The sequence below is a fragment of the Kogia breviceps genome, chromosome 1 (assembly GCF_026419965.1).
Source record: "Kogia breviceps isolate mKogBre1 chromosome 1, mKogBre1 haplotype 1, whole genome shotgun sequence".
NCBI lineage: Eukaryota > Metazoa > Chordata > Mammalia > Artiodactyla > Physeteridae > Kogia > Kogia breviceps.
Window position 1 is genome coordinate 195,659,500 of NC_081310.1, and position 25,584 is coordinate 195,685,083.

Here is a 25,584-nt window from a genome sequence, read left to right on the forward strand (position 1 = left end):
CCCCCAGTTAACTGTCATTTGAAGGTGAGCAGGGGAAGATGTGACTACATCACCTGGATTTGTGCCACAGCAAATAAAACAGGGCACGTGCCCTGTAAAGATGAAAGCCCATCGGCTTTGAGAGGCTGCTCTGGATTTTGGCCACTTGACCTGGGGTGGTGGCCGCATGGCAGCCGAACACGTGCTGAGCACAGGGGGCCGACAGGGGCCTGGCCATGCATGGAGGACCCAGACAAGCAGCTGTGACTCACTTTCCGTGCCCTGCAGATAAAGGGGTTTGAAATATTTGCTGCTTTTGCAATAGTGATGATTACACAGAAAATCTCATCTCTAGGCGACTCTGAGTTCCTTAAAAAGGAAAATAAGAAACTTTCTGAGCAAAGTGTTGTGTGGTAGTTTGGGCAAAAGCCGACTTCCTCGTGGAGAGATTTGGCTGCAGGCTTCCTGGCAGGGACCACTCCTGAGAAGCCTCTGATGACCCCATCTCCTGCCCCCGTGTTACCTGGTGTGTTGTAGGGTCACTGGCACCTGCTGTTCTCCACGTGTTTGTGACGGAAATAACCCTTCCAGTCACTCACCACGAGCCTGACTTTCGCAGTAAGGAAATACCGCAGACTGTCCCAATCGGGAAGGCACTGCGCCTGCAGTCCCTGGGGGGCGCCCACTTGCTGAGCCAGACCCCAGACGGCTCCCTTAAAAGAAGAAGCGAAAACGAGACGAACCTCCGGGTTCCCGAAAGGGTTATTCTGCCTTAGCCTGCCTATAAAAATGCTATTGGCTGTTACCTGGCTTGGCCAAAGTACAGCCAGAATGTCTTCTCGAGCCATTCAGTGCATTTGTTATTTTGGCTGAAAGGAAATAAGCAGAACGCTGCGCTTCCAGAGCAAAGATGGAGCAACAGGACGCAGTCAAGAGGGAAGGGGTAAGTTTGCTGTCGAGGCAGCAGAGCCCCACGGCAGGGCCTGTTCAGCGTTGCGAGGGGATGCTCTTCGGAGCTCTGTGCACGGCGAGGACCACTGGGGCACCTGCCCCTCAGAGTTCACCCAGCATCTGGACTTTTACAGGGACTAGAGAGAGGAGACATTTATAGACATTTAGATTTAGAGGTTCTTTGGGCTGGAACCGAAATGAGACTCAGAGGATGAGTTTGTCACAACTTCCCTCACTGTACGAACTTGAGGTGAAGGGCTCCGGAAACCAGCAACAAAATCCTTACACATGGCCTCTGAGAGTTTTTTGATTTGTTTTGATTTTCGCTTCAGGGCATTTTCACTAACCTTTTCAGCAGGTGAAGAGCTAAGCCGGCACGAAAAGAAGATAGAAAAGATGTTGCAGGATTTGAATTGAACTCAGATCTGTAGCAGAGGTTCCCTCCCTTTTAGATAATCAGAATCCTTTTTTTTTTAGAGACGAAAGATTTTTCTGAACCTCTTCCCATCCACCCTTGCCCTCCATATAATTGCCGTTGTACTTTTAGAGTCTTTTGTTTTTATAAATTTAAAAAAAAATTTTTTTTTTTTTTTCTGCGTTGGGTCTTCGTTGCTGCGCACGGGCTTTTGCTAGTTGCGGCGAGCGGGGCTACTCTTTGTTGCGGTGCACGGGCTTCTCATTGCGGTGGCTTCTCTTGTTGCGGAGCACCGGGCTCTAGGCGCGTGGGCTTCAGTAGTTGCAGCATGCAGGATCAGTAGTTGTGGTGCACGGGCTTAGTTGCTCCACGGCGTGTGGGATCTTCCCGGACCGGGGCTCGAACCCGTGTCCCCTGCATCAGCAGGCGGACTCTCAACCACTGCGCCACCAGGGAAGCCCCCTAGAGTCTTTTGATTGAGGAAAATGCCTAAGGACAGAAAGGTAACATAAATTTATTAACACTTTTAAGAAATTTGAATTTTATTCATCACAACAGCATCTGCTTATATTGATGGGAGAGGTACTTATTTGTGCAAATTATTATTCATTCAGTCGTGGACAGGAGAGCCTTTTGCCATAGACAGGTTGGGTCCATGCTCTGTAGCTCACAGATTAAGGACGGGTCTGAGAGGTAGAGGTACGTGGGATTCATTCCTGCTGCATCCTATTCTAGCTGCGGGAACTTGGGCAAGTTATTTAAGTGCTCTGTGCCTTGGTTTTCTCACCTATAAAATGGGAATAAGAACCATATCACCTCAGAGGGATGCTGGAACAAGTAAATGAGATCATGTGTGTAAATTACCTGGCACAGAGTGGAGCCCCCATAAGGGTTATTATTTGTTGATCATCCTTTAGAGCAGAGCGCTACTGGCATTTGGGGCTGGGTAGTTCTTTGCCATGTGTCTACTCACTAGATGCCAGCAGCGCTGTCGCCCACGAGACTGTCTGCTTTAGAGATTACTGCGTCACTTCACGGGGATTGTCTTGTCGACTTCATGACAACAAGAACGTGTTAGGTCAAATGTTATCGCCTCTTTTTCATAGAAAAGGAGCTGTGAGGTAATAATAATAAACTCAGGGATTTGGGGGTCGGGGGGCCCTGGTCTGGTCTGTGCCATTTCTTCAGAAGAAGTGCACCGCCCAGCTGTGCCCCCAGGTGGGGCTGCAAAAGAACAGAAACACCCTGCTTGGTGGTCCTGAAAATGAACTGATACTTTTTTTTTTTTTTTTTTTGCGGTACGCGGGCCTCTCACTGCTGTGGCCTTTCCCGTTGCGGAGCACAGGCTCCGGACGCGCAGGCTCAGCGGCCATGGCTCACGGGCCCAGCCGCTCCGCGGCACGTAGGATCCTCCCGGACCGGGGCACGAACCCGTGTCAACCACTGTGCCACCAGGGAAGCCCTGAAGATACATTTTGAAAGGAGATGATTAAACGGTCACATGCAAAAGATATGGGCTGATCACAGCCACCTGCTCCTGCAATCCCCCGAGGAAGGGGGCCTCCTCCAGGGATCCATCCAGGGGGATGCAGGCTGCCCCTTCCCAGGTGCCTGAGGGCAGACCTGGCCCTTTGGGTGAATATGCGCTGGGTGTCCCAGGAGGCATCAAAACAGAACTTTCCAGTGGTGACTGTAAGAGCCTTCAAACCCCAAAGTGAAGCCAAGGAGGGATTTAGGAGCTGAGTGGGAGTGGGCTGCCAGCGGCCGCTCAGGGCTGGTGGGGAGGGCCCGGCTGTCTGTCCCCTGGTGGCTGTGTGACCACGGCCTCACTGGCCTTTGGGTTCCTCATATGTAAAGAGAAAAGACATGAATCTGGTGTGCATCAAGGAATTTCCGCCGGGAAAAAGGACTCTTGGCCTGAAAGAAACAAAATAAGATGATTAGAAAAAAATGCCAAAATGCTTTGGAAAGTGAAAACAGAATTTTTTGTGGAATGTCTCCACCACCAGCTAGTTGGGTGTCGTTGAGCTACTGACCTCCCCTCTGGGTCCTCATTGTCAATAATTAATATTGATAGCAAACGCGTGATATAATGTGTAATGCTTGGAGCATGTAGCACCACGAGCCAGCTGTGGGCCTGTTTCACATGTATGAACTCATTTATTCCCCACATCAGTCCTGTGAGGAAGGTAGTAGCATTGTCCCCATTTTACAGATGGAGGAACCGAGACAGAGAGAAGTTTAGTAGCTGGCCCTAGGCCACACAGCAGGAGAGGCAGGATTCAACCCCTTGCTCTTGGGCTGCAGTGGCCACGCCGTAAACCGCCCCCCCCGCAGCGACACCAGGCACCTCCAGCTCTAAAATGTTATGACGTTTGTCTCTCCTCTCTCCGCTCGTCACTCGGACCTCAAGGAATGTTTGTGAAACTTTGGGTTCATTCCATAGTGTGATAAAGTGACTTACAGTGTTAATAATTCATAGAGACTCACTTTTCCAGGCATATTTGCATTCTGACTGGAGATGCCTGACAAAGAAAAGTCTGAGACTGAGAGTGTCTCTGGTGGTAGAAAGAGAAATTGGAGACAAATTCCTAAGAGAGAGATGGTTTGGGTGGGGCTTTCTTCCCAGAGAGCTTGAATCACACCCTGTCAGAGGGCTAGCCCTGAAGGTGGTTGTTTCACTGAAGTCTCGGAATGTTCTCAGCATTTTGAAAAACAGGAAGCCAGTTTACTGTGGGCGTGAGGGATTTGGTTCCTAGTTTTTCTCAAAAGCACAGCTCGTGCTCTCGGCTCCCCTTGGCCTCTGAGGAGGGTTCCCTCTCGTGTCTGAGGCCACTGAGCCATTTGTCATTTTCAATAAGATGGTCGGAGACCGGACATCCTCTTCAGCCCCTTCCTCTCCCTCATGCCCTAATCCAGCCCAGTACCAAATTCTTTTTTGCCCCCTCTTGGAAAGGAAAGAAAAGGAAAAGAGAAAGAAAGAGAAAAGAAAAAGAAAGCTTAAGCCCTGAATTTCTCTTACATGCCTTTTTTATATAGTAACTTTATTGAGAATATAACTCTCAGACCATATAATTCACCCCTTTAAAGTATACAATTCAGTGCTTCCCTGGTGGCGCAGTGGTCGAGAGTCCGCCTGCCGATGCAGGGGACGCGGGTTCGTGCCCCGGTCCGGGAAGATCCCACGTGCCGCGGAGCGGCTGGGCCCGTGAGCCGTGGCCGCTGAGCCTGCGCGTCCGGAGCCTGTGCTCCGCAACGGGAGAGGCCACAACAGTGAGAGGCCTGCGTACCACAAAAAATAATAATAATAAAATAAAATTAAAATTAAGTATACAATTCAATATATATTCACAGAGTTGTATATCCATCACCACAATCAATTTTAGAACGTTTTCATCACCCCTAAAAGAAACCCCCTACCCACGGACAGTCACTCCGCATTTCCCCCCATCTCCTCCTCTTCTCCCCCAACCCTGGGCAGTCACTGATTTATCTGTGTCTCTGTGGATCTGCCTCTCCTGGGCATTTCACAGAGGTGGAACCAGGTGGTCTGCTGTGACTGGCTTCTTTCACGTAGCTTGTTTTCAAGGTTCATCCACTTTGTAGCGAGTATCAGTGCGTCATTCCTTTTCACGGCCAAATAATATTCCACTGCATGAATAGCCCCCATTTTGCTTATCAGTTCATCAGCTCATAGACATTTGGGTTGTTTCCACTTTTTGTTTATGATGAAACTGCTGCTATGAACATTTGTGGTCAAGTTTGCATGAATATGTGTTTTCATTCTCTTGGGTATATACCTAGGAGTGGAATTGCTGGCTCGTATGTGTACTCTGCGTTTAGCTTTTTGAGGAACTGCCAGACTGTCTTCCAAAGTGGCTGCACCATTTTACAACCCCACAAGCAATGTGAGAGGGTTCCAATCGTCTCAACCTCCTCGTCAACACCTTTACCTGTCTTGTGGGTTTTAACCATCCTAACGAGTGAGAAGTGGTATCACGTTGTGGCTTTGATTTCCATTTTTCTCAAGCGGTACCAAATCCCTTGATTTTACTTCCTAAATAGTCCCCAAAGCTGGTACCTCTTGCTCCCCTGCCTCAGCCACTCCCCTACCCAGGCCCCCATCCTCTCCCAGTCACTGTTCTGACTCCCCCCTTTAACCACTTCTGTGGATTTTCCTCATAAAACTTACTCCAGTTCTAGTTTCATTATTAAATTATTACGTAGTTTTAAAAAAATGTCTGTCTTTCCCATTGGGCCACAGTCTTCTTGGGGGCAGCTGTTTTGCTCACTGGACTATATAGCATGGTACACAGATCATAGACAGCTGTCAATCAATATGCAATGCAATGTTTATTGCATCGTCCATGAAAAAAATTAATCAACAGTCAATCTAAGAAAGAAATTTTTATTCGAGCCAACCTGAGGATTATAACCTGGCAGACAGTCTTTCAGAAAGATCTGAGCACTGTGCTTCCTGTTAGAAGTCAGAGCACAGTTATATAATTTTTGAGATGAAGTGTTATACATCAAAGTAACATATTGACAGTTTACACAGTCTAACAAGGTGAGTAGTGAGTTATTGTGACCCCTTACAGGATTGGGAAAGGAATGTTATCTCCTAAGGATTTATCTTGCTGGTGCCAGGAGGGTATTGTTTGTTGCTGCTGTTTTTTTCTTTCTTTTTTTTTTTGTGAGTAGGCATTCCTGTGTCTTTTGAGGGGATCTAGTTAATGTGTAATGCATATGCTTAATGCACACTAAAGGGGAGGGGAAAGTGGCTCAAACGGCAGAGAAAATTTTATGTTAAATTTTTCTTTTCCTGCCTTAAAAATAATTCTGTTTTATCAGAATGAAGCCATTTGGACCAGCAGGGTCGGTGAGAACTTGAGGACTTACCCAGAATGTCTTTGCTATTTCCACAGAGGGTGAGCCCTGATTCCCACGGGTCCTTAGAATGTGCCTATGGCTTGAATTCAAGGAGGAAGCCAAGGAATAGAAGTTGAATTGTGTGCTCTAGGCTTAGACGCTCTACAGCGTGAGGTCTCTGATCATTTTTGCTAGGATCCCATAAAAGCAGTCAGAGAGCTGGCTATCCACGTACCTGGCAGGATCCCCCCAGTCTGGGGCACGAGCCCCGGGGCACCAGCCAGCTCCCCCACTAAGCTTTGCTAAGGACTTCAAACCTTAGGACCCATCAAAGCAGAATGTTGGAGTCGCACCTGCAGTATGAATGAAGCCTGGTGCATTTATAGTTTATCATTTACTGGGAAGGGAATTAGAAGAGGAGATTTTTTTTTTTTTTTTTTTTCGGTACACGGGCCTCTCACTGCTGTGGCCTCTCCCATTGCGGAGCACAGGCTCCAGACGCGTAGGCTCAGCGGCCACGGCTCACGGGCATGTGGGATCTTTCCGGACCGGGGCACGAACCCGCGTCCCCTGCATCGGCAGGCAGACTCTCAACCACTGCGCCACCGGGGAAGCCCAGAGGAGGAGAAATTTTTTTTTTTTTTTTTTGCGTTATGCGGGCCTCTCACTGCTGTGGCCTCTCCCGCTGCGGAGCACAGGCTCCGGACGCGCAGGCCCAGCGGCCATGGCTCACGGGCTCAGCCGCTCCGCGGCACGCGGGATCCTCCCGGACCAGGGCACGAACCCGTGTTTCCTGCATCGGCAGGCGGACCCTCAACCACTGCGCCACCAGGGAAGCCCAAGGAGGAGAAATTTTAATCAACATTTTTTTCCTTCCTCCCCTCCTGCCTCCCTCCCTCCCTCCGTTCCTTCCTTCCTTCCCTCCCCTCCTTCCCTCCCCTTCTTCCTTCCTCCCTTCCACCAAATCAAGCAATAGGACAGCTATAGGGCAGGGATCTTTGTTTTCTTCTCCACTATATCCCTAGTAGCTAGAACCTAGAAGCATGGCTGGCTCACAGTGGGTGCTCAATGCGTGAATGAATGAATGAATGAATGAATGAATGAATGAATACCCAGAGCACTTCAGGAGGTGAAGTGTAACATGGTTGGCCCTATGCTACCTCCTGGATGGGGTTTTGGGGGTGGGGTGGGTATGCCTACTTGCGTACCCCCTGCCTTTAAAAACACGGTGTAGCAACAGCCCTGGAACCCGCCTCCCCTCCTGGGCACCATCCCCAGCTTCCCCCACTTCTGTCACCTGCTAACCCCCTGGCCGGAGGCGGTGGTGGGGCCTGAGGAGAGGCTGCCTTGTCTGTGGCTCTTATCGTCTTTACCAGAAACTTCCTGTGAATTAAGCATTTGCTAATTAGTTGGTGGAAGAGGAGACGGGCAAAGTTTCACTTGCGGTTCTGCTGTTGACCAGGACTCCTGCGGGTCCTGCACGTGCTCTGTGGGGTCGGGGAGGGGGTCACTAGCTCAGCGGTCCCCCGCGGGCATGAGGCGAGGCCCAGGTGCCCCCTATTTCTCTGCCTGGCCTGCTGCTACTTGCCTCTCTCAAGAGGCTCCCCCTTCGATTCGGAGGGATGCTGCCCCGGGGGAGACCTGAGGACCTCAGCTCGCCACCAGAGGGGCTGATGTCATGTGATGGGGACCTCGGTTGCAGTACAGGATGAAGGGTGTCAGCGGTGGGTTCAGAGAGCCCAGGCCCACCCCAGTCAGTGGATGCACCTCCACAGCTAGACGCTTCCATAATTAATCCTTTTGCAGTAACTCCGAGACGTGGTGTTATCCTAACGCTAAAGGTGAGGAAACTGAAGATCACAGCAGAAAGTGGCAGTGAGCAAATTCAAACAGATCCATAGATTCGAAGAGCGAAGCTCTCTCCACTTTTATTTTTCTCCCAATTTTCATTCTTTTACTAATGAATTCCCACGTGTCATTAAAGATTGTCTTAAATGAGTGTTCAGTTACCCGGGTGTCAGAGGGGATATCGTCACAGAATGTGTGTGTTTAAGAGTCCCCAGAAATCTGTATTTAAATACGTCTTTCACCATGCCTTCTGCCTCTTAGAGCAACAGTCCAGAGGCTAAAGGAAGTTAATCAGTGGCCGTAAATCATTAAAAATTTTCACATTTTCTCTCTGATTTGGGGGGGGGGGCGGGGTTGTGTTTGAGGCAGTGCCTGAGTGCATTTGCTGCAATCAGCAGAGGCAGGCCCGCGGCAGGAATGTCACAGAAGCAACTCCGACATTAGGTGGAGTGTTGGAGGGGGTGACCCTTCGGTTTTGTTGAGACCCAGTGATTCTCAACCAGGGGCAATTCCCCACCTGCCCCCAGGGACATTTAGCAATGTCTGGAGACATTTAGGTTGTCACAGATGGGGTGGGGGGTGTCTCTACAGTGCACACAGGACAGCCTCCCATAACAAAGGATTATCCAGGCTTAAGTGCTACGGTTAAAGAAACCTACTCCCCCCGAGGTGCGTGGAGGGTAGGTTTCCAGACACGGAGTGGTTGAAAGACCACATGTCTTCAGAACCCATTACACCCATCTTTCTGCCAGAGTCTGAGTAAATCAGGAGTTCCCTGGAGCCCCGGGTGCTTCCTTACCTAAAGGCGTCATCTCTCCTCCTGCAGAGGCTGACACCAGTGCTTGCTTTGGCGACGCTGATAGCTGCCTTTGGGTCATCCTTCCAGTATGGGTACAACGTGGCTGTCATTAACTCCCCTGCCAAGGTAGGTCGCTATGGTGGGCGAGACGCAGCCCCCAGGGAACAGGGAGGTGGGTTTGGAGCAGCCGGTGCCCGGGGGGCCACTAGGGTGGGACTGTACAGACGCTGAGGGCACACAGTTGGGACCTCAAGTGAAGGGTGGGGGAAACCCATGAAATAAACAGCGCAAGCCCAAGGGACTTGCAGGCACAGGGTCATGGGGACACACCAGGTTCTCATGGAGAGCCGGGCCTGGCTGGACACATGGTGGGCTGGCCTCCAGGGGTGGGGGGTAGGTTTCGGGGCACTCTGATCTTCTGCAGCCTTATAATCCATAGCAGAGTCTGGAGGGGCCCGGATCATCCAACATTGATTCCGTGATTGGAAACCTGGAGCCATTCCGTTCTGGGGTTAGAAACATCCTGGGCAGGGACTTCCCTGGCGGTCCACTGGGTTAAGACTCCAAGCGTCCACTGCAGGGGGCGCGGGTTCGATCCCTTGTCGGGGAAACTAAGATCCCACACGCTGCGGGGGTGTGGCCTAATAAATAAATAAATAAATAAGAGAACCAATCAAATTCTTTAAAGGGGAAAAAAAAAAGAAACATCCCTGGCAGCTTGCCCATCAGAGGCCTGGCAGCCCCCGCCCCGGCGTGGGTGCCCCCTGCTAATGGCTGTTCATCTTCACTCCCTCTCCTCCGCTTAATCACGTTGATGATTAATCACCCCTCCGCGTGAACGCGTGCCCAGCTCACCCCATTGGGTGGCCCAACAACTTACACTGTTCTTTCTGCAAAACCAGCTCACATTATGTTGGTGTCTGTTTTGCTTTGCTCTCCAGCCCATGAAAGCATTTTATAACGAGACCTACTATGACAGGATCAGTGAATACATAAGCGAATTCTCCTTGACCTTGCTGTGGTCGCTTTCTGTGTCCATGTTTCCCTTCGGAGGCTTCCTCGGCTCCCTCATGGTCGGCCCCTTGGTGAATAAATTAGGCAGGTAAGGGAAGGTGCATGTTCAACTCCCTGAAACCCACAGACCCCATCAGAGTTTAAAACCTGGGCCTGGAGCAGAAATCATGATCAGAAAACCAGGTAATGATTGCTGCGACGATTTTTGTTTCCTAATGTGGTTAAGAAGACCAGACATTGACCAAGTGTTTGGGGACTTAGGCAATGAAGGTCTCAGGGCTGGAGTTGGGTGGGGGTGATGGGTCTCCGGGTCTGGGGTGGGCATGGAAAGAGCAGAGAGTGCTTCAGAGATCAGGACTCACTCCCGCTCTCACCCTCTCTTGCCTTGAAATCGTCCTTTGCAAAACTTACTTTTGGCCTTTAGAAGCATCAAATGCCAGATGGCATGGCCAAGACATCAGGCTCAATGTAGACCGTAGACTGATGTTCCTGAACTCTGCTTCCTAAGTGAACACAAGCTCACTGCTCTGTTCTTTCACCTTGGAATCCAGCTATATGCAAAGTGTAGCCCAAATTAAATTCCTGTACAACTCTGAAATGGCTGAGATTAAGGTCAAGCCCTTCAGTGTGAGACCGTGTGGTCCCAGGGGGACCCTCACTGTGACTGTCTTCAAGGGCAAGAGCAGAGCTTAAATCTTTGCCCCTAATTCTAGAAGCATTAGAGACTCTGCATTTGATTCCAAGGAAGGTCCTTAAGCCCTCCCACTGCCCTGGTAAATCCCGTGGGCAGGAGAGAGCAAGCAGCCTTGTTATGAACAGCATCTAAGAGTTCTTCCCCTCCAACCCCCTCCCTCCGAGGACAGGTACACGGAAGCGGGTTGAAGTAAAGCCCCCGTTCTCAGCCACAGATCTAGTGAGCCCACGGCCAGACCCCAGACCTTGGTTCCTTCTCCAGTCTTTTTCAAAAAGAATCTGAGAATAGAAACATACAAGCTGTGATTCAGGATCTAAGGTCCTGAAGTCTTCCTGGGAGGTTGGTGTCCAACGCACAGTTCTCCCTGTGGATCCCCGGTGGGCAGAACCTCAATCAAGTCACAGATCTGCAGGATGCTTCTCCTTGAGTGAAGGGCTAGCCGTCTGGTCTGAAGATGGAGCTGACAGTTGCTAGTCCACCTGAAAATGTGATGAATGCTATTCAGTTGTTCGTGGTTTTCTCAAAGATTTATCAGTGTTCTTTCAATATCAGCAGCAGCTAACAATTAATTGATGGGTTCCTACTTGCTGGGCTCTATCCTAAGTGCTTTTAGGGGATATTAATTGCACTAATCCTTACAAAAGCTCCATCCCCTTTTCACACACACATGGGAAAAGGAGGCACAGAGGGTGCTGGGAGGAAATTTCACTTCTGAGCACATCGTGCAGGGAACGTCCACACTGTACTCTGTTGGATCCGGCACATGTCTTCTCAATCCGTTGCTTTATTTATTATTTTTAAAAATTTATTTATTTTATTTATTTCTTTGGCTTGTTGGGTCTTCATTGCTGCACGCGGGCTTTCTCTAGTCACGGCAAGTGGGGGCTACTCTTGTTGCGGTGCGCGGGCTTCTCATTGCTGTGGCTTCTCTTGTTGCGGAGCATGGGCTCTAGGCACGCGAGCTCAGTAGTTGTGGCACGTGGGCTCGGTAGTTGTGGCCTGCAGGCTCTAGAGCGCAGGCTCAGTAGTTGTGGTGCACGGGCTTAGTTGCTCCACGGCATGTGGGATCTTCCCGGACCAGGAATCGAACCCGTGTCCCCTGCATTGGCAGGCGGATTCTTAACCACTGCGCCACCAGGGAAGCCCTGTTGCTTTATTTTTAATTGTACATGTAGTATCTTTTTGATACAAAAATCTTTAAATGTTCAAGTGGTCACATTTAACTCATCTATGATTTTTGCTTTCTGTGTCTTAAGACAGTCTTCCCTACCAGGCGTCATAAGGATAATCTTCTATAATTAAAAATATAATTTTACAATTTTGTCTTTCCCAGATAGGTCTGGAATTTTATTTTGTATTTAGTAGGTGAGTGGAGCGAGAAGGCCAATTTTATTTTAATTTTTTTCCATGTAAAAAATCACTCGCTCTCAAATTTATCTTAGTTATTCATGTTCCTTTAGTCTTCTGTGTTAATTTTAAAATCAGCTTATCAAGATCCCTGAAAAAGGATTCTGCTTGGAATTGATTTGGATTTATCATTTAATTGGAGGAAAACTAAACATCTTTACACTGTTGAATCTTTCCTTTTACGAGCAAGCTATGGCCGATTTATTTATCCCAGAACTCATGGCAGTTCCTTGTCTCAGGTTTCATGTCTTTGTCATCAGTTCTGGAAAGTTTTCAGCTATCATTTCTACAGATATTTTCTCTCCTCCATTTTCTATATTCTTCTGGAAGTTTCTCTGTGCCTTTGTTGTTGTTGTTGTCTGTAAAAAGACTTCTTTAAAAAACTATTTTTCAAAAGTTGTGGTGGGAATCTGGCAGTCCAGTGGTTAGGACTCCATGCTTTCACTGCCAGGGCCCGGGTTTGATCCCTGGTCAGGGAACTAAGATCCCACAAGTGGCGCGGTGCGGCAAAGAAAAAAAAAGTGTGGTAAATATACATAACATAAAATTTACCATTTTAACCAACTTTTAAGTGTACAGGTTGTTTTTGTTTTAATTAATTAATTAATTAATTTATTTATTTGGCTCTATTGGGTCTTCGTTGCTGCGTGCAGGCTTTTCTCTAGTTGCGGTGAGCGGGGGCTACTCTTCGCTGCGGTGCACGGGCTTCTCATTGCAGTGGCTTCTCTTGTTGTGGAGCACGGGCTCTAGGCACGCGGGCTTCAGTAGTTGTGGCACGCGGGCTCAGTAGTTGTGGCTCACGGGCTCTACAGCGCAGGCTCAGAAGTTGTGGCGCAGGGGCTTGGTTGCTCCGCGGCATGTGGGATCTTCCCGGACCAGGGCTCGAGCCCGTGTCCCCTGCATTGGCAGGTGGATTCTTAACCTCTGCGCCACCAGGGAAGCCCGGTGTACAGGTTTTCGGCATTAAGTACATTCACACTGTTGTGCAACCATCACCACCACCCATCTCTATAACGTTTCATCTTACAAAAACGGACACCATGTACCCATTAAATGATAACTCCCCTTTCTTGTCTTCCCGTAAGTCACCAATCAACTTTCCGTCTCTGTGCATTTGACTACTCTGAGGGCCTCATCTGAATGAATCCTACAAGATTTGTCCTTTTGTGACTGGGTTATCTCACTTAGCCTAATGCCCTCAAGGTGCATTCATATTGTAGCACGTGTCAGAATTTCTTTCCTTTTTAAGGCTGAATAACACTCTGTTGCATGAATATACTACACTTAGTTTATCCATTCATCTGTAGATGGACATCTGGGTTGCTTCCACCTTCTGGCTACTGTGACTAGTGATATTATAATCCTCCCTGTCTTAATCTGTCATACTTCCCATCTTCTCTCTCTCTCTCTCTCTCTCTCTCTCTCTCTCTCTCTCTCTCTGTCTCTCTCTGTGTTGCTCTCTATGTAACTTCCTCAGGTCTGCCTTCCTATTCATTAATTCTCTCCTCAGCTGCAATTCACTACTATATTTTTCATTTCTAAGTTTTATTCATTTGCTTTTAAAATCTATCTTTTTTGCTATTGTTTTGGATAGTTCTGTTTTATGTATGTTCTTGTTCTTTCTATAGTACCCTTTTGATTCCTTATTTTATGACACTACTCATTTAAAACATATTTTATGGCTTCTATCTAATCCTGTTGTCTGAAGCTGTGCTGTTTGTGTGTGCAGCCTCTTGCAGGTGGTGGATTGTCTTGTGTGTCCTGTAATGGCGATGCTTCATCTCAGGGGGTGGGGGTCCCTGGCTGGGGGACTCCTGGGGAGCCCAATGGGAGGGGCTTCTCCAGAGAAGCTTTCCCTTTGCCTTTGTCTGGCTCTCCAGGGCCCAAGTCCGACTCCAGTCTTGACTTAAATTGGACTGCTTTGTAAGTTTTATTAAGTTTGATTTTTTATAGGTTTTCAGGAGCTACCCTTTATCAGCTTACGTAAGTTCCCTCATTTTTATAATTTGTTAAGGTTTTTTTTAAAATCATGATAGATATCAAATTTTATTGACTTGTTTTGCTACTTCAATTGATAATCCTATATTTTTCCCCAGTACAATCTTCAATATGGTGCTTTTAACCTTGAAAGGTTCTTATATATGCTGTTGAATTCAATTGGCTAATATTTCATTTAGGATGTTCACATCTATGTTGATAGGTGAGATTGGCCTAAACCTTTCCTTTAATGTCCTCATCCAGTCTGGGTTTCAAGATTACACTAAAATCATGTTAGTTTATGGTTGCAGAGCCCTTTACTGTATTGTAATATGCGAGCCTTTCCCACTGTTCCCCACTACTGATGCCCTCTGCACTGGGGTCATTTACATCTGCTCCCACAGAGAATGTTCCCACACCAGGCCATGCACCGGACCTGTATCCATCTTAGGTCAATAGCAAATCGAACAACACAACAGCAACCACTTTAACTGAGTAGATGCTCGGCAAACATTTGTTAAAAGGGTGGCAAATCCTTAAACCAAACCAACTGGTATTTTGTCCTCTGCAGAAAAGGAACCTTGCTGTTCAACAACGTCTTTTCCATCGTGCCTGCGATCTTAATGGGATGCAGTGAAGTTGCCAGGTCCTTTGAGATGATCATCGTGGCCAGACTTTTGGTGGGAATCTGTGCAGGTAAACCATTTTGTGATTCGGACGGTCGGAGGGAGGGAGAACCTGGGCTCTGAACCAGTTCAATCTGGGGTCTCTGAAGCCGCTGTTTCTACACCTCTGCCGTGGGTAGACGCTTAAGCCCCTGCGTTATAGGGATGTGTGTGGACCGCGGGCAGATCTTCACTGTGGGGTTTCCTGTGAAGAAAAGTTGTTCTTTGAAAAGACTGAGATACAGAATCTTAACACGGGACTGGTCCTTCCATCCAATCCTTTATCTCAATGTTTTCTAAACTGCAGGTCGGGACTGATACTGACCAGGGTTCTTGGCCTTCCCCAATCAACAGAAATTGACTAGAGGCCAGACAAGAAATTCAGGCGGGGCTTTGCTGGGGCCCCTAGGGCGGCGGCAAAAACAAGTAACAGTTTCCCTTGCTCACTCCCCGAGGCGGGGGATGAGCTCATTCCTTATATGGGGTGAGAGGAGAGATGTGTCCAGGCATCAGGCCAGAGGGGTGGCTTAGGTGTTTTACCCACGCCTTTGTGCTGTTGAGCGCAGGGGGCATGCGCAGTACACTGCTTTTGCTTCAGACATCCAGTGTTTTCTCCTGGCTCTTCAGAGGTGACAGTTGGGTTTTCTCTGGTCTTTTTGCATCTTTTTGTCCATAATTTGCCCCAACTACACATGCACACAGTTAGTTTTAGTCCCTTATAGTTTCTCTGTAGCTTGTTGATCAAGGAGATGTTCGTCCAGGTGCAAACACTGCAGCAAAGGGTCCCAGATCCCAGCCTGTCTCAGGATCAGTTGGTGGGTGGAGACATCTGTTTAGCAAACAGTATTTTCTTTTTTTGTTGTTTTTAACTAGAGTAGACTGTGTCACATGTAGTAAAGATAAGGATCGTCTTTTGAAATGTTGTTTCAGTTCTTTATACATATGTGAGAACCAAGTTGGATGTAAAATGTATTTCTGTATTTTGCGCCGTGAGTTGTGGTCAAAAAAGCTTGAGAAATTATCAGATGCATGAATCCGTCTACCAGAAAAGAGTTAATGGCAGTAACCTCTCCAAAGGCATCCTGCCCAGTCTGGGTTTCCCCGGTTATAGAAGATTCCCCCATGATGGCTTCAGACTGAAGAGACATGGTTCAGCCATGCTGTGGCCTTCCTCCAGGTTGGCTTCCTCTGTAGGCAGAAGGGCCAGGGCCGTCGAGGCAAGCGAGGTGCCCACTCTCGGGGCCGTGCGCTGCAGGGTGGGCCCCCAAGGGTAAGCGCCCCTGGAATTGCTGCACCCTGGGCACTTCACACTCCCCCGCCACCAGGCTGTGGCATTGTCGAGTGACTCTTTCTCCTTCCAAACACAGGGATAGGGATGAAGAAGGGATAATTTGGCCGATGTCAGCAAACCCCTTCCTTCCCTGGAGTTTACTGACAATAGAGGAGACAGCAAGGAGCCTGGTATTGGGGGAAGTGGCGAGGGATTGCAGGGCTGGGGAGATAAGGAGGAAAACGAGATTCCCGAAGACAGAAGAGGTCACCTCAAGGAGGGACCGATGGGCCCCTGGCAAACTTCATTCATTCTAGCTTTCCCTGAGAGCACCTGGACATTTATCTACCGTGTGGGCAGGAGTCCCGAGGTGCCTGGCCCTGCTCCTATGGGTTTTCCCTGCAGCCGGGCTCAGCTTTATGAAAAATGGACGATTCCTGGAAGTTGTCGGCAGTGGGCAGGTGCTGTCACGTTTCTGTTGACAGCCAACAATTCAGAGTTGGATCCAAAAAAGAAATGTTAGGCTCCAATAGAAAAATCACAGTTTAACATCCCAATCTTTTTTTTTTTTTTGGCGGTGCCACACAGCTTTCCGGATCTTAATTCCCCAACCAGGGATTGAACCCAGGCCCTCGGCAGTGAAAGCACGCAGTCCTAACCACTGGACCGCCAGGGAATTCCCAACCAACCTTTGCTTTTAAATAAGCTCTCAAACTTTTTGGCCTCAGGACCCCTTTACACTCTTAAAATATTGAGGGTTCTAAGGAGCTTTTGTTCGTATGCGTTATACTGATCGATATTTACCATGTTAGAAATTGCAACCAAGAAATGTATTAATTCATTTTAAGATAGCAATAATAAGCCCATTACATGTCTTTATGAAAATAATTCTATTTTCTAAAACCCCAAAATTTTAGTGGTATTGCTTTACATTTTTGCAAATCTCTTGACTGTCTGGCTTAACAGAAGACAGCCAGACTCTCAAACCTGCTTCTGTGTTCTGTTGGTGTGATGTCAGAGGGCACGTGATCTCTGGAAAACTGGTCAGGGCACGAGAATGAAAAGGACAAGTAACATCTCAGGATGGTTCTGAAAACAGTTTTGATCTCACAGGCCCCCTGAAAGGTGTCAGGAACCCCGTGTGTCTTCAGGTCATACTTGAAGAAGTCCAGCAGAAGCCTAATCTATTTGCTGTTCATTCCTTCATGTATTTCCTGAAAAGTCAGGAAAAGGGTGTCATCAAGCCCCGTGGTACTTAGACACCCCTAAAAACAAAGTAAACAGCCACTCTGACCCTGGGGTTCAGGGTCAATGCACCTTGGACCCCCAGATGCTCAGTTTGCTGCTTTGCTGTTAGTCAAAATCTTCCGTAAGAACACTTCAGACTTTCACTAATGGAATTTAAACTTTAAAAGCTGCTTCTCTGACTTTGGTGTCAGAACAGCCTGGCGGGGGGTTGCCCCGTGGAGTTGTTCTTAAGACAGAATGAGACTGTTCTCCACCCACACGAAGGGAGTCCCATCTCTTCACAAACCTCCTGGTGTTTGTCTCTCCAGTGTTGCTCTTAACTAAGTTCCGAAGCACTCGGCCTTGAGAAGCGGCCACCAGGGCCTGAATGGCGACCGGGCAACACGGGGGCCTCGCTTTCTCCATAGCCCTTTAGGCACTGCGCCTGCAGGGTCCCCCCCGTCCACCACACAAGACACCTAAGAGCTGCTCTAAAGACTGTCCCTCTTTGTCTGAAAATCAGAAAGAATTGGTATTAATTAATGAACTGTGATGTCCCTTTTAAAATATTAAGCAGAATCCCACTACAGGGCATATACCCTGAGAAAACCATCATTCAAAAAGATACACGCACCACAGTGTTCATTGCAGCACTATTTACAATAGCCAGGACATGGAAGCTACCTAAGTGTCCATCGACAGAGGAATGGATAAAGAAGATGTGGCACATATATACAATGGAATATTACTCAGCCATAAAAAGAAACGAAATTGAGTTATTTGTAGTGAGGTGGATGGACCTGGAGTCTGTCATACAGAGTGAAGTAAGTCAGAAAGAGAAAAACAAATACCGTATGCTAACACATATATATGGAATCTAAAACAAACAAACAAACAAAAAATGGTTCTGAAGAACCTAGGGGCAGGACAAGAATAAAGACACAGACGTAGAGAATGGACTTGAGGACATGGGGAGGGGGAAGGGTAAGCTGGGACGAAGTGAGAGAGCGGCAGGGACATATATACACTACCAAACGTAAAACAGACAGCTAGTGGGAAGCAGCCGCATAGCACAGGGAGATCAGCTCAGTGCTTTGTGACCACCTAGCAGGGTGGGATAGGGAGGGTGGGAGGGAGACGCAAGAGGGAGGAGATATGGGGATATATGTATATGCATAGCTGATTCACTTTGTTATACAGCAGAAACTAACACACCATTGTAAAGCAACCATACTCCAATAAAGGTGTTAAAAAAAAAAAAAGCCAAAAAATAAAATAAAATAAAATACCAAGCAGAGATGTCCTTGGGCAGAATTGCAGAGCTTTGAAAACTTGGCGGTCAGCTTCCTCTTATCTCAGTGCTATAAAATGCCCTCCCATCACCAGCAGCTGCAGCCTCCCCTCACCCCACACCGTCTCCCTTGGTCTGCCCTCGGCCACAGCCTCCCTCTCAGACCCCGCGTCTTCAGCTTGCCTCTGGCTCCATGTGCGATACTTGGACCAGTAACAAAACAACTGACCTTCCTCCCAGACCCCCAACCTCTCATTGGACTTTTAGGAGAACTAAATGGGATAATATCTATGAAAACACTTTAGAGCCTATAAAATTAAGTTTCACCTCTTCATAAGGGGGTCAGATATCAGTAAGATGGGAAAACCAACAAGTTCAAATCTTGAGGATTCAGAAGTAGTTCAATCATTACCCAAATCCCAGAATGCAGTTAGTCTACAATATATATTTAATTTTTCAATGCTTACTGACAAATGAAGCTTGTGCTTCAATGTCTATGCATCAGCTTATTATGTAATATACAGTCTCAGAAGGTAAAGCTGGTGGGCAGGGGTCCTTGGCCTTTTATTAAGAGGTTCCCCCCGCCCCCCAAGGAGCAAGAGAGGAGAGAGCGTCTAACCGCCGCACTGGGCTTTTCCTCTCTGAGACCAAGCCAATCAGGAGGAAGACCTGAGGTCCGGGTGGCCTGGGTCCCCAGGTGACACAGTCCGGAAGCAAATGCACTGTCCACGCGCTTCTTCGGTCAGACTATTTTCTCTTAAAGTTAAAAGGCCTAAGAATTGCAAGAGGGGCTGTTTGCTTATCCTGCAGTTCTGAGATAGTTTCAGCCCAACTAATGCGATTGCTGAGGAAGAATAAATGTGTTTGAAGACAGAGCTCATCCCTGCCAGGTTAATGTTTCCTGATGGTGTCTTTATTTCACCCTCCCTCCCAGGTCTGTCTTCCAATGTCGTCCCTATGTACTTAGGGGAGCTGGCCCCTAGGAACCTGAGGGGGGCCCTGGGGGTGGTACCCCAGCTCTTCATCACCGTGGGCATCCTTGCGGCCCAGATCTTGGGTCTTCGGAGTCTCCTCGCAAATGAAGCAGGTGAGCTCAGGACACCTCAGACCCCCAGCCCGTTCCGATGAGCTGGTCTTTTCTCTCTAAACGACGGGGCGCCCGCACGGCCCTGACCGCACGGTGCTGCGCTGGAGGTCGCCCAGAGTGGGCCTGAACAAGTTGGTGGGGACAGACAGACTGACGTTCTCTGGTCCCTCTTGGGACACGGATGAGGGAGTTGTGAGGGAGCAGGAGGTGCTGCTGTCTTTCTCTTGGTTGCTTGGTGGCTGTCGCACAGGGACCCGGGGCGTGGTAATGACGGCCACCAGGGTGCCAGGCTCTGCGTAAGGCCTCCGGCACCATTGCACTGGAGCCTCCCAGCAATGCAGCTGCCCAGGGGCCCGTGATCAATCATCCCATTACAGACCAGGAAAGAGGGTCACAAGACCCAGCCTCCGTGGGTGAGGTGGTGAGTCTCAGGGCCGGTATCCACACCAGACCCAGACTTCGGAGCCGCAGCCCCCCACCCCAAGAGCCTGGGGCCTGGCACATAGTAGGTGCACAGCAACTCATAACTGTCGTTGTTTTTGCATGACCTCCCTTTTTTATTCTCTTGGGTCTCGAACCTCTGAAAGGGAAATCACCACTAACAAAGCACCAGTCAAAACGTATGGGCCAGGGCTTCCCTGGTGGCGCAGTGGTTGAGGGTCCACCTGCCGATGCAGGGGACACGGGTTCGTGTCCCGGTCCGGGAAGATCCCACATGTCGCAGAGCGGCTGGGCCCGTGAGCCATGGCCGCTGAGCCTGCGCGTCCGGAGCCTGTGCTCCGCAACGGGAGAGGCCACAGCAGTGAGAGGCCCGCGTACCACAAACAAACAAACAAAAACGTATGGGCCAGACTCGAAGTCTTTTATATAATCCATTTAATCCTCCAAACAACCTATGAAGCATGTACTGTTAGTATACCCATATTACAGGTGCAGAACCTGAGGCATAGAGAAGTTGGATCACATGTCCAATGTCTCCTTAGGATACAAATGCAGGCAGTGCAGGCCGGAGTCCGAGTTTAACTACCATCTCTCCCACCTTTCAATTGCCCTTGTAAAGATCTGGGACCAGGAGTGGAGGAGCTAGGTTCCTGGCCCCCGGTGATGGCACATAACCAACCACCTGGACCCAGAAACAGCCACGGGTCCCTGGCACCTGCAAAGTGCTCTGTGGTGTGTGGGAAGGAACCATGGTTCCACCCAGGGAGGGGGTCTCAGAGAGGGCCTGGGCTCGGGGGGGCGGGTCGGATCAGCATTCCAGATGTGGGCAGAGGGGATGGAAGCATAAAGTTCTTTGTGCAGGCAGGGAGCTGCAGGTGTGGTGGTGGACTCTCACTTTGTCCCTCCATCCTTTATGGTGACTATTCAGCCATCGGTACCTCCTCTAGACAGGAGTGTGGAGGGCAGGGCTTGGCCTTCCTCATCTTTGAATCTCCAGCACAATTAATGGCACATACTAGGTGCTCAGTGAAGAAGGAAGGAAGGATGGCAGGCACGTCCATACTTGCTGTTGTCTGTGCAAGGGTGACAGAAGCGGGACCCGGATCGGCTAGGCCCTGGATTCGGAGCCAAGAGGTGGGAGAAGGTTGGGAGGATAGGGATTCAGCGTTCAATGTGCCTGAGTTCGAATCTCAGCTTTGCTCCTAAATACCTGATCTCGGGCAAGGGAGCTCCATGCCCTCCATGCCTCAGTGTTTGCAGGTGTAACATGGGGTTGATCCTGGTACCGACCTCCTGACATTGCTATGATGGGGAAGTGGGCTACGTGTGAAAAGCCATTAGACTCTAGTGCCTGGCACACAGATGTCTGCAGTTATCACCTCCTGCAAAGGAGAAAAGGGGGTGAGTCAGGCATTCACGGCTCCTCGAAGGAGCCTGAATCACTCATTCACTTATTTAACCGTTTTTATTCAGTGATGTAACGTATCTAAGGGTCCAGAACTAGAACCACGCCGGCCCCCTGTGCGGCCCTCAGTCACCGCCTCCCCGCCCCCAAAGGGAGCCACTGTCCCAACATTTATGATCATCGCATCCTTACTCTTCCCTATAGTTTCGCCACTTTTCTAGAAGATAGAGTTAATTTTCCCTGTTTCCGGACTGAATACAATGGCTCCACATCGTGTGGAACCACACTGCACCCGACATCGCGTTGGTGGGACTGGCTCCTGTCCTGACCCGCTTCATTTTCATCACAGTATAAAACTCCATCTTACGAATGAACCATGACTGATGCATCCATTGTACTGTGTGGACATTCGCCTTGTTTCTGGGTTTTGTTTCTATACTCAGTGCCGCTCTGCCCTTGTCCTTCCTGGTGTCTGGGTGGCCCAGGCATGCGTTCCAGAGCGGGACTGCCGGGTTAGAGCCTGTGGGTGTCCAGCCGTCACTAGCTCCTGCCAGACTGTCCCCTAAAGACGCCACGTGTCCCAGTGTGGACACTTCCCATCTGCCCGCATTCTCGTCAGTGCTTGGTGTTGTCAGAATTTTTCACTTGGCTCGTCTGATAGGTGGGTCGTTGGCGATTCATCAGCAACCGTTCTCCAAGTACTCAGAGTGTCCGCTCTTGGTTAGGCCCCATCCCAGGTGCTGGGGACAGCAGAGTGAGAAAGAGAAAGGCCCTGCCCCCACCGCCGACCCCCTGCCTGTGTTCCAGCTCCAAAGAAAGCCATTCAGGGAAGTGGGCCAGAGCGGCTCCGGGGGGCTGGAGGCGGAGAGGAGCGGGAGAGGAGGCCGGGCCGCCCGCTCTCACGGAAGCCTGGTCTCCCTGCAGGCTGGCCCACGCTCCTCGGGGTGACCGGGGTCCCCGCGGCCCTGCAGCTCCTCCTGTTGCCCTTCTTCCCCGAGAGCCCCAGGTACCTGCTCATTCAGAAGAAAGACGAAGCGGCTGCCAAAAACGGTACGGCTTTCCCAGGAGGAGCGAGGCGGGTTGCGGCGTCTTTGCTGGGGGGCGGGGGGCGCGTGACTCAGCCCCCAGCGGCCCCTCTGCTCCCCCCCCAGCGCTGAGGGGGCTGCGCGGCTGGGACGACGTGGACGCCGAGACGCAGGAGATCTGGGAGGAGGACAAGGCCGAGAAGGCCGCGGGCTTCATCTCCGTGCTGAAGCTGCTCCGGATGAGGTCCCTGCGGTGGCAGGTCATCTCCATCGTCGTCCTCATGGGCGGCCAGCAGCTATCGGGAGTGAACGCGGTACCAGGGCGGCCGGGGCCGGGGGCGGGGAGGCCTCCCCCGAGGGGTCCAGGCCGCCCGGCCGGCCTCACCAGCCCCGGGGGTGGCCTTCCAGATCTACTACTACGCAGACCAGATCTACCTGAGCGCTGGGGTGAGAGCACAGGATGTCCAGTATGTGACGGCGGGCACAGGCGCGGTCAACGTGCTGATGACCGTCTGCGCCGTGAGTGCCCCCGGGAGCCGAGTCCCTGTCTGCCACCGAGGATGGAGCACCTGGAGAGTGGGGGGTCTCGGCCCAGGAAGGCGCCCGGATCTCGGTGGCGACGTGCCCCTCGGTCCCCTCCTCTCTAGCCCCTGGGCTGTCCTCAGATGGCAGCCTGTCTCTTGTTGCGGGGGGGCGGGGGGTAGCCTGTGGCCCCAAAGATGGAGACCCGTCCCCACCGTCCACTCTGGAAGCTACCGCCGTGAGAAGTGGCTCTTCTCCAACGTCTCACACTGGGGACCTCTACCTGTGCCAGGGCCACCGCGTGACAAATGGGGCCCCTGGACTGCGCAGTGCGGAGGCCCGCTGGCCATTCAAGGACGGACACACACACACACACACGGGCGGGTGGGCGCACAGGGGAGGCGGGCCTGCTGAGCCTCCCACTTTTCCTCGCCCTTTCCCTCCAGGTTTTCGTGGTGGAGCTCCTGGGGAGGAGAGTCCTGCTCCTCCTAGGCTTCTCCATCTGCTTCGCCGCCTGCTGCGTGCTGACGGCCGCCCTGGCTCTGCAGGTGAGGAAGGTGGGGCCGGGGGTGCCTTGCGCCCTCGTGCGCATGCGCGAGTCCAGCCCCGATCCCAGCCCCGATCCCCGCCCCGGCAGCGCATTGCCCGCTTCCGGCCGATATTCCAGGGGCATCCAGGTGGCGCTGCTTGTAGGAGGTGCCCGGCGCCCGCCTTCCCAACCCAGGCAGAGCTACTGACCCTCCGGGAACCGAGCGTCCTGACGCTCCCGTCCCAGCTTGTCTCCCCTTTGCCAGGTGCCAGGTGTGATCCAGCTCTGTTTTCTCCCCGCAGGACACAATATCCTGGATGCCCTACGTCAGCATCGCGTGCATCATCTCCTATGTCATAGGACATGCCCTTGGGCCCAGTATGTACCCCAGAGCTGGTTCTGTGGTTTCACTGCCCCCTCCTGTACCACCAGCCCTAGAAACTTCTGGCCTGAGCTCCTTAGAGAGGCTCCAGGGAGGGGCGAATTCGGCCCAGATGGCTTCTCTGCCTGTGTCGTTGTGGCAGAGGGGTTTGGGCGCAGCATGACTAGAGCGAGGACAGTAAAGCAGCCTGTGTAGGCTGACACGCGGTGCCCGTGTGGTTGGCGCGGAGAGTCTTACAGGCGGTCATGGGTCCCCTTTAGGGACATCACAGGATGTCACCCGTTGTGCCCGACTCTTGCCAGGTGTCTTCTCACACTGCTGCTCCACGAGACCTGGAGACACACGGCTCTGCCTTGGGCCGGGTGCCTCTGGAGCCTTGCACGGGCAGGGGCTCCAGGAGCCTCTGTGGCTTGCTCGGCCGGCAGGGAGGACAGCTCTGCCTCTTCTCCCCCAGGCCCTATCCCCGCACTGCTCATCACCGAGATCGTCCTGCAGTCCTCCCGGCCGGCCGCCTACATGGTCGGGGGCAGTGTCCACTGGCTCTCCAACTTCACTGTGGGCTTGATCTTCCCATTCATCCAAGTAAGTGCGACCCAGGGGCCCCAGAGGCACAAAACACTCAAGCAGTAAATCGAGAACCTTGTCAAGAATGTGAACCCTCTCCCCTCCCACAGGTGGGCCTCGGAGCTTACAGCTTTATCGTTTTTGCCGTGATATGTCTTCTCACCACCATCTACACCTTCCTGGTTGTCCCCGAGACCAAGTCCAAGACCTTCATAGAAATCAATCAGATCTTCACCAAGATGAACAAAGTGTCCGAGCTGCACCCAGAAAAGGAGGAGCTAAAGGACTTTCCGCCCTCTACTGCGGGGCAGTAACTCTCGAGGAGGAGCCTGTGAATCAAGTCTGCGTGGAGCTTTCCTCCTGGGCTATGAATCCAGAACTAGGACAAGTCCGGTGTGGAAGGCAGGCCCTGATGGGACTGTGGTAAGGGCTTCTGTGCAGTTCTTAAAGCCAGGCTGTCTCTTTCCAGGTTGACCCATCGCCAGCCCCAAGGCATATGCCGGGCAGCTGTCCCTCAACCGTGCTGGGTCAGCCATTATGTGGCTCCTGGCAACACCGGCTCTTATAATGAAAACCATTACCGTGGTGTCGAGATGGAAGGAATCAAATGTGGCCAAAGAAACTAATTCTTCTCTAATCCCGTAGTCTTCCGGGGGCCACGGGCACACGTTCAGGGTGGAATCCGTCCTCTTGTCAGATCCATCTCCAGAAACGCTAGTTTTGAAAAGTATGATGTCACAAGTAATGATGTCTAGGAATCTGGGAAGCGGGTCCCTATGTAGACTTTAACCAAGTCAGAGGTTATTATTGTTCCCAAATTATATTATTAGAGGACAATAGAATGGCCTCTGTATACTCAATAAAACAAATATGATCACTTTTCACCAAGATGTGCTGCTTTTCTGTGAGCCGGTGGAAGGAGGGGGTGGGCATTCCCTGCCCCTTCAAGCAGCTTGGCTGCACTGGAGTGTCAGCCCCTTAAGGGCAGGGGTTTGGCCAGTTTTGTTTATCCTGGAATCCCCACTGCCTAAAAGAACCTGGCATGGGAGGAGGCCTCTCAGACGATATTTGCTGAAAGAAGGGGAGGAGTGAGAGATGAGGTGGTCGCAAAGTTGTGATTTTTAAGATTTAAGGTTGGGGAAGCCTCTGCATGTGTTCAGGTGCGTAGCGAACACCGAGGGGCCCCGAAGGTGGACAGGAAAGGGTGTCGGGAGAAGGAGGCA

At 50.7% G+C, this 25,584-nt stretch overlaps 1 protein-coding gene across 6 annotated transcripts; it reads left to right on the forward strand.

Annotated features, from left to right (window-relative positions):
* The first annotated feature begins 357 nt into the window (after nt 1–357).
* On the forward strand, nt 358–25,245 carry SLC2A5 (solute carrier family 2 member 5). Of its 6 annotated transcripts, XM_067018067.1 has the most exons (13): nt 631–922; nt 8,889–8,987; nt 9,803–9,963; nt 13,930–13,959; nt 14,525–14,649; nt 19,341–19,493; nt 22,264–22,389; nt 22,491–22,678; nt 22,773–22,883; nt 23,333–23,434; nt 23,718–23,793; nt 24,252–24,379; nt 24,472–25,245. In XM_067018067.1, exons 1-13 carry the CDS (start codon nt 890–892, stop codon nt 24,673–24,675), a joined length of 1,536 nt encoding a protein of 511 aa, XP_066874168.1. In that variant the 5' UTR covers nt 631–889; the 3' UTR covers nt 24,676–25,245. The 6 variants fall into 6 exon arrangements, with proteins under 6 accessions (XP_058908363.1, XP_066874194.1, XP_066874187.1 ...); XM_059052380.2 differs by lacking the exon at nt 13,930–13,959 and having other exon boundaries at nt 358–922; XM_067018097.1 differs by lacking the exon at nt 23,718–23,793 and having other exon boundaries at nt 646–922.
* The last annotated feature ends 339 nt before the right edge of the window (nt 25,246–25,584 follow it).